This window comes from Carlito syrichta, unplaced genomic scaffold (genome assembly GCF_000164805.1).
Source record: "Carlito syrichta isolate Samal-C Ts95f unplaced genomic scaffold, Tarsius_syrichta-2.0.1 Scaffold89693, whole genome shotgun sequence".
Taxonomy (NCBI): domain Eukaryota; kingdom Metazoa; phylum Chordata; class Mammalia; order Primates; family Tarsiidae; genus Carlito; species Carlito syrichta.
The window spans coordinates 1,649-10,548 of NW_007033789.1; the positions used below are offsets into that span (position 1 = coordinate 1,649).

At 45.3% G+C, this 8,900-nt stretch overlaps 1 protein-coding gene across 1 annotated transcript in view; it reads left to right on the forward strand.

Moving 5' to 3' along the window:
* Positions 1 to 2,088: 2,088 nt before the first annotated feature.
* Positions 2,089 to 8,900, forward strand: part of STAB2 (stabilin 2) — a 139,393-nt gene continuing 132,581 nt past the window's right edge. Inside the window, exons 1-4 of the mRNA XM_008058203.2 lie at positions 2,089 to 2,153; positions 3,777 to 3,910; positions 5,841 to 5,923; positions 7,322 to 7,471. Of these exons, the coding sequence (XP_008056394.2) occupies positions 2,089 to 2,153; positions 3,777 to 3,910; positions 5,841 to 5,923; positions 7,322 to 7,471 (432 nt within the window). The remainder of the gene's footprint in view (positions 2,154 to 3,776; positions 3,911 to 5,840; positions 5,924 to 7,321; positions 7,472 to 8,900) is intronic.

Consider the following 8,900-nt stretch of genomic DNA (forward strand, 5'->3'; position numbering starts at 1 on the left):
GAATCCATGGCATAGGCACTACTAATACATGCTATTATCATTACTGATTTCAACCCCCAACTAGAATATGAGGTCTATTGTGGTTCATATCTTATTCATCTTTGTCGTAACAACTCCTGTCACTGATTAAAGCAGTGAAATGAGTGAGAGTTTGGAGGAAAAAATGAATCAATAAAGGCATAAAATGAAGTGGTGAAGGAATGAAGGAAGCAACTGTCTAAGACCATGGGGATCCCAATACTAACAAAATCTCATCCAGCATTAAATGTAACTAATTTCAACCCATAACTTATATAATGCAAATAGCTTCTAGGGCTTTTTTGGGGTTTTTTGTGTTTGTTTGTTTGTTTTGAGTTGGAGTTTCACTCTGTCACCCAGACTGGAGTACAGTGGCCACTCCCGGCCACCGGAGCCTCAACCTGCTGGGCTCCGGCGATCCTTCCGCCTCAGCCTTCCAAGTAGCCGGAATTACAGGCACGCACTACCAGGCTGACTTTTTTTTATTTATTGTAGAGATGAGGTCTCGCCAAGTTGCCCAGGCGGGTCTCGAACCCGCGGGCTCAGGCAATCCACTCACCTCAGCCTCCCAAGGCGCGGGATTACAGGCTGAGTCACCGAGCCTGGCTTAGAGTTTTTTTAAACCATAAAATAGCAAGAGATATTTATTTCTAATAAAAAAACAATTTTCAAAAGAGGTGATACCGTGAGTGTACCATGGCTCAACTGATCAGTTCAGTCAGAAACAGGTCTCATGAAATCTCTGACTTTGAACCTAGATTTAAAATTAAAATTAAAATGTTGGTGTCCCATACATTCCATTCAGCACTGAGGCCATTAAAATATGATTATCCGGTGATCCTTAGAAAAGACGGGCCAAGTCACTTTACACAAAACAGATCCTTGGCCTCATAGCAACTTCAGGAACTTCTCGAGAGAAACGCACTTAGTGCTGTTAAAGCTGTCTTTGACTGAAGCTTATGTAATTTACAGCAGGATTCATTTTCAACCTTAACTGTTGTACCACTTCCCAGAGTTACCAATCTCCTCCATTTCCTTCTTAAATGAGCATAGCACAGTCCTTGCAGACGAGATTACTTTTAGGTAGGAAGCTTTTATTTGGTTGTATTAGATGGACTGTTGTTTCATGGTTTGAGTTACCTTAGTGATTTCTTATACGAAGAATTCCCAACCTCAACTCTCTGGCATTTTTAGCTGGACATGTCTTCGTCGTGGCCTGTGTACTGTAAGGTGATGAGCAGCATTCCTGGCCTCTACTCACTGGGTACCAGCAGGTCCCCATTCTAATTGTGACAGCATGTCTCCAGACATCGCCAAATGTCCCCTGGTTGAGAGCCACTGCTTTATAAAGACTCAAAAGATGCCATCAGTAAATGATCTCCCAAACATTTGTCCAGCTAGAAAACTCACGTGCATCCTTCTAGAATTAGCTTAAAGGTTACTTTCTCCTAGAAGCTGTTCCCTATTCCCCAGGCAGCATTAGTCACTTCCTCCTCCATGCCTGGTGGCATCTGACTCATTTTCTATCATGGCACTCACTGGAGAACTTCTGTTATCTGCTTACAGGCTGTCCAGCTACAGTCCAGCACCTCTAGGTCACTGTCATCTTTATAGTCACCGTCTCCACCATCATAAGCAGCCTTGTCCTTGTCATCATCTTCATCTGCCAAGTACTGAGCTTTTCCTATGTGTCTGTCACCATGCTGGCTTTTTTCCTTTTATTATCTCTTCTATCCATAACTTTACAGGTACTACTAAACCCAGTTTATAGATGAGAACACTGGAACTCGAGGAGGTCAAGTGACCTTATTAAGTTGCTAGAATTGTTTGTTTACAGGTTCATCTCAGCCTACAGGATTCTAAAAGGACAAAGTGTCTGTTATTATTGTCTTTATAGCTCTCTTACCCAGAGGGCTCCTAGAATGAAGTCAGTACTTAGTAAACGATCAGTTAAACAATGAGGAATAAGGTGGGATCCAGAAGAGTCCCCACCCCCACAGCAGGGAGAGACAGTGTCTCCAGAGGTCGTTTTGGTGGGTAGAGTTGGGCTGGAGGTATTAACACAATACGATGATACCATACGCCAGCCACACAGCACAGCGGGGAGAATCAGGCGGTCACACCCGAGCAATAGGGTGAGGGGAAGAGAGCACTCCTGGTAGGACAGATGACCTGCGAAAGGCATAACAGCCTACAAGGAGGAAGCAGTTAGCAGAAAAAAGACAGAGCAGGGACCCTGCTAACACCTTCTCCTATGGACGAAAGGGTGTGGTGAGAGTTTTAAGCGCACCAATACCAGCTTTCTCTTCTGGAGTGATCTCTTAGGAGACTGTGTGAAGAATCCATCTGAAGGCAGAACACAGGGCAGAAAGATCAGGCAGGAGCCATGCAGCAATCCAGGCAGAGGTAGCAGGACTCTGAAAGTCTGCCCAATAAAAAATATATCTCTTTCCCAAGCACCCATATTTAGGAATGCAATGGGATTCATGAGCGTGGAGTCATTCCTTGGAACGCTCTCCTAAGTGTGAGTCATCTCCATGGCATGGTGTGAGCACAGCAAACCTGTGACAAGTCACAGCCTGTCTTTGGCTCCCTGTGTCTCTTCTTTCTGAAATGTTCTTCCCTGACCTCATCTTGGTTCCTTGCTCATCTCCAGATCCTGGTGAATGTCACCTTCCTAGCCAACTGGTAAATTGCAGCCAGCTGTCAACTCCTCTTTGCCTGGTACTCATGACCAGCTACCACTGTAGCTTACTGACTCACAAAAGCTAAGTGTTACATTTTCAGGAATTTTACAAGTGGGTTGACATCATGTTGGTAGTTTGAAATTGGCCAGAGTGGGAGTATAAACCATGGAAATTGGCAAATGTTGCGAATCAGGGCTTTGTTTCTGCTGAAGGGCTTGTTGTAAAACATTTACTAGTTCTCTCCTAGGAAGCTATTGTACAAAAGTTCTGTGACTTTCATTGTTTCCATGTTTATTCCATCGTTTATATTGTTGACTTAATTCATTTGCTACTTACTATTCAACTATTAATGAAGCACCTATATGAACCCACCCCGTGCTAGACCCTGGGGTCACAACAGTGAATAAATGTACATACGGCCATCACTCTTTTCTCAAATTTGATAGAGAAGCAGATATTCATCAAATAACTTCACAGATCAGCATAAAATTACAGCCACAATTGCCTCTACAGAGAAGAGCTACGTGAGACCATGAGGGTATAATGGTGGGCACCTGATTACAGTGAGGAAGCAGAGAGAGGCAAGCAGTCCAGGAAGGCTTCTCTAAGGAAGGGGCAGTTAAGTAAGGATCTCAGCTAGGAAGGAAAGGGGATAGGAAAAGCATTCTGAGCAGATCAATAATCCCGAGTCGTTACTGTCCTGCAGGCTGGCTTCAGTAGCTGGTTCTGATTCAGTTTCTCTGCAGTGGAGCCCAGGAACCCGTTCACGCATTCTAAGCACTCCGCGTGGTTTCTGACATGCATGGTCTCATGACCACACTTTGACAGAGAGCGTACAAAGATATCTAGTGTTTATGATGCACGTAATGTGCTCAATGTCCATTTCTTGAGAGGCTACTGGTTGTTGGATCGTGCATTGGGAACGTCGTTTGTGCTTGTGTCTCTCCTCCTGTGTTTCTGTTCTGCTTGGAGCCCTCATTGTCCCACCTGCTAAATGAGGGTTTTGCACTGTATGATCTCCCCAGCCAATGGCTCTAGGACCCTGAGTACGTGTTTTCACTCTCTCTGTAGATGCACTTGCAAAAAAGGTTACGTGGGCGATGGCTCAACCTGTTATGGAAACATTATGGAGCGACTCAGAGAATTAAACACAGGACCTGGAGGAAAATGGCAAGGAAGGCTGACCTCTTTCATCTCACTCCTGGGTATGCAGCTGAGGAGACAGATTTCCACCAAAGAGGCAGCCCTCTCTCAGACAAGGGCATCTGCAAGGCACAATCATTCAGAAAGGGATAAGCAAGGCTTGTCCCTTGGGATTAGCCCTTCTGGGGAGGAGCCTTGCAGGTGGGAGGGAAAGGGCCGGCAGCTGTTTCCAGCAGACAGGCAGGAATTAGTACTAGTAAGTTAGTAGGCAGAGAGTTGAAGACAGAGTCCTGGGGTCACCACAGATCAACAGACCTGCAATAACAATGAGTCAAAAGGTGCTATTGATGTGAGGGAGAAGACTCTCCCCGCTCCCCCTTAACCTTGCAGACCCTTGGGGTGTGACCAAAGCTTGGCAGGTACTCCTGGGAGCAGAGAGTAGCTGAGACCCCAAGGCAACAACCTTGTCCCTCAGTGGCGGTGTCCTTTGAATTTGGGAATTGTCTAGGTTTTATGCAGCCACCTCAGCACCCTTGGTCCCTCAGCCACTAATTGAATATAGTGGCACATCCTACCCGAGGTTCCCAGGCAGGGTGACAGCCTAAAACACCCTCATGCATTTGCACCACCCCACAACAGGGGTCACTACTCCATACCCCTTGAGAGTGAACTGATCACAGCATTGAACTAGACTTTCAAAAACCCCACAAATTTGGCCGATCTGCAAAAACAAAAACAACAACAAAAAAAAACACAGACTAGGCCAATCAACAGAAGCCATAAAATATGAGCATTTATATTAGAATTTATCAGTTGCCAAAAATGATTTCCCAGAAAGAACCCAGATAAAGAAGTGTCATTGATGAGTCAGTACTGTGTTTTTTGCATAAATCTAGACATACATGCTGCACAAATGCCTCATTCTTTTCAAGGCATCCTCTGAGGAGGCAAGCAGTACTGGCAATCCTGGGCTCTGGGCAGTCTGCTGGCCTACTCATGACCTTCCTTTAAGAACTCAGAATATCAGCCGGGCTCGGTGGCTCAGCCTGTAATCCCGCGCTTTGGGAGGCTGAGGTGAGTGGATTGCCTGAGCCCGCGGTTTTGAGACCCGCCTGGGCAACTTGGCGAGACCTCATCTCTACAATAAGTCAAAAATAAGCCGGGCGTGGTAGCGCACGCCTGTAATTCCAGCTACTCGGAAGGCTGAGGCGGAAGGATCGCCGGAGCCCAGTGGGTCGAGGTTACAGTGGCCAGGAGCGACCACTGCACTCCAGTCTGGGCGACAGAGTGAGACTCCAACTCAAAAAAAAAAAAGAACTCAGAATATCAAGTGGGAGCAGATTGGGGTGAAGAAGTGTCCTTTGCAGCCTGGGCCCTCAAATATTTTCCTGAACAGAGTCCTTCTGACTTTTCGTCTTCCCCGTAACAAAGTCCTGGTCCACGCTGCCTCCAATGTGGGAACACAGAGGCTGTCCTGTTATCCCACTTTCCACAGGGTGGTGGAGACAGAACTGGCCACATACTTTGCAGGGCCCAGCACAAAATGAAAACACAGGGGCCTTTGTTCCAAAATTATTAGACATTCCAAGATGGCAACAGGGGAGCATTAAGCCAACAAGGGGTTCTTCTGAGCTGGCCCTGGATGAAAACAAGGGCTGTGTCTTTGCTCACTGATGTAGTGACAGCTCAGAAAGTCAAGCACAGGGCCAGAGACCACAGAGTTGTTGGAGGATTTTGTCATGCCTGGATAGCTCACCCCGGGTACCCTTGAAGTCGACAGGGAAGCTCTCACAGCATTCTGTGGAGCATGCCAGGGCCGTGACTTCGTGGTACCTTGCATTCTTAGAGAGCATCCCAGTCGACAAAGGACCCATTAGAACAGAGAAGGGTGTAAATGAGCCAGTTGGGACACGAGGCCCCTCACCTGAATTTCCTCCTCGGGTGCTGCTGAAGCATGTGATGGTTCTTTCTTTGTGTGTTTTGACTCCTAAGATAAAGCTTATGCCTGGCCACTGAGTAACCTGGGACCATTCACTGTGCTGTTACCCACAGACAAGGGACTGAAAGGATTCAACGTGAGTATTTAAAATAACCCCGCATGGAGGGGCTGGTGCGAAAAGCCTTAGCAGGCGGTGCATTCTTTTATATAAGGTAAGAAACTCTCATTAAAATTGAATCCACTCGGCAACCCCCTGGGGTCCCCTCCCACTCTGAGAGCCTTTCTGTCCTCTCAATCTTGCTTTCCCCCCCAAAAACTTAATCTAAATTAAGTTCAATTTTTAATAAACTTTTTATTGAAATATTACCTCCTTACAGATAGTGTGTAAATTGCAAGTTACACTGCAATGAATTTCCCCAATGTGAACATACTTGTGCATTCCTCAAGTTTATTACCGGCACCCTAGAAAGCCCCTGTGTGCTCTTTTCCAATCATTAGTCCCCCTGAGAGTAACCACTGGGAGATCTTAACATATAGTCATAGGATAAATAAGATTTGCATGGTGCAAAACTTCTCAGTTCCCACAGGAAGAACTAAACTAACATATTAACTGGATATCTGTCTCTTTAAAATCATATGAATGGTACCAGGGGCAGGGAAAATAAAAAGAAAAGTGTAGCCTTCAATGTGAGCAGCTGTTGTTTGAATCAATGTCATCTGGGGGAATAAAACTTGTAATGCCTGGTAGAGGTGTCCTCTCATGATGGTGTCAGTGAAATAGTTATCTATGGTTTTACGTACATAGCAAACACACTGATTTGCATAAAACTTATACAAATCCTAATCCAGGATATTTTGTGTTAATAACGTTTGCTTCCTCAACTCAAAACCCAGTAAGTTCCAGGCCCTTGCACCCTAATATGACATCACCGTTTCTCGGTCTGAACTCCACCTGTCCTTCCTTGTCTATTGTTAGCCTTCGAAGAGTTCTCACGCCTCTCCTGCTACAGAGAGCTAGTAAATGCTGAAGCTGCTGGCCAGGCACTTGGCGTATGGTCTCTCGTCTAATACGTAGTTTACACAGTTAATAAAAAGCATCTGCTGATGAATGATTGCTTATGTAGATGTGACAAAATGTAGATTTGGTCCCACGGATTTAATAAATCTTAACTTTTCTACTGAAAAGCACCATCAGCCCACTCTTACCTTGCTCTTTTCATGAAACTTCATATTTCATTTCCATCTGCTTCCTGGGTTCAAGACAGATTCCTTGTTCCTCCTGGCGCCATCACTCTGCTAAGCTTTCCCACCAGCCACCCTCAGGGCTAGAGTAGACTCCCTGCCAGGCCTGGCTTGGGATTGAGAGGATTCAACTGGCTGATTGTACAAATGGAAAGTCATTCATACCTGAAGACCCCGCACCCAAGTGAGGGTGCCCTGGTTTTGATGTCTTTGACACTAAGTAAGGCACAACACGCATTCCAAAACTCATTTTCTCCTTTGCACAACAGTCAAACTAGCTCTCTTGTCTTAGGTAAAGGAGCTTTTGATGGATAATGAAGCTGCCAAGTACTTTGTGAAACTCCACATCATTGCTGGGCAGATGAATACCGAGCAAATGAATAGCACAGATACTTTCTACACCTTGACTGGAAAGGCAGGGGAAATCTTCAATGATGATAAGGTAAGAGTGTCTCTGACTTTCACTCCCAGAACTAAACAGTCCACCAGGCCAATCTCTGTAGCCTTCCTTCTCTTTGTGTTTGGGTGAGTGAAAGGTTAGGAAGAACTTCTTATCTTTTGTTTGTCAAACATCTTTCTATATAGGAAGAAGCAGGGAGTAACACCAGGAGGGACCAGGAAGGAAGATAGGGGCTGTTATGCAAAGGGAGTTACCAAGTGTTTGATTTTGGTCTGGTCTGGTTTAGTTTTCAAGGCAACCATCATTCAACTACCAGCAGGAAGGATGAAACTTTGCTGTAAACCTGTTTCCCGGAAGCATCAGCACAAAGCCAGATCAGCAAAAGGAAATGTATATTGTTTTAGATTGCTGAAGGTGATCCATCTTCTAAAACTTAACATTCCATCTCTCTTAATGCCATTAGATCTGTTTTGGGGTTTTTTGTGTTTTTTTTTTAAAGTTGGAGTCTCATTCCCTTGCCTGGGCTAGAGTGCAGTAGCACACTCACAGCCACCCCAGCATAGACCTGCTGGGCTCTGGCGATACTTCTGTCTCAGTCTTCCAAGTAGCTGGAACTACAGCCGAGCACTATCATGCCCAACTAATTTTTTATTTACTGTAGAGACAAGGTCTCACCAAGTTGCCGGGGCTGCTCTCGAACCCGCGGACTCAGGCAATCCACTCACCTCAGCCTCCCAAAGTGCAGGGATTACAGGCTGAGCCACCGAGCCTGACTTGTTTTTAAATAAAGCCATCTTCCCCACCTTTCACAAACAACTTTTTTGTGACTTTGCCGATTTGGGGGCAGGTGATTAAGCAACAGAATGTGCATGTGTATAGAACATACAGCCTACACTGTTGCATTTCACCAAATATCAATAGTTGATAGATGGTTGAGTGCTTATTCCATGAAAAGTATTGTGATAAATCTTTATGTGTGTTATATAAGACTCACAACAACCCTGTGAAGAGGTACTATCAGAATTCCTATTGTTCCAGTGGGAAAACAGAGAGGTCAACTAGTAAGTGCCAGATTCAGGATTCAAATGTGGGTCTGCCTGACTCCAAAGCCTGCATACTTAGCCAGTCTGCAAGACTGTGTATGTGAGAATGGGTGGATGGATGAATGGATGGAAGGATAGATGGATAAGTGTTTGGGTAGATGGGTGAATGATTGGGTGGGTGGATGAGTGGACGGATGGATGAATAGCAGATGGAAGGGTAGATGGATGTATGACAGATATGAAGATGTGACTTCCTTTCTCATAAGGACATGCATATATTCCTTCCTTCATTCATTCATTCAACAAATATGTACTAAGTCTTTAACTTATAAGAGTCACATGGAAGCTGGACTCGGTGGCTCAGCCTGTAATCCCCCGCCTTTGGGAGGCTGAGGTGAGTGGATTGCCTGAGCCCGCGGGTTCGAGCT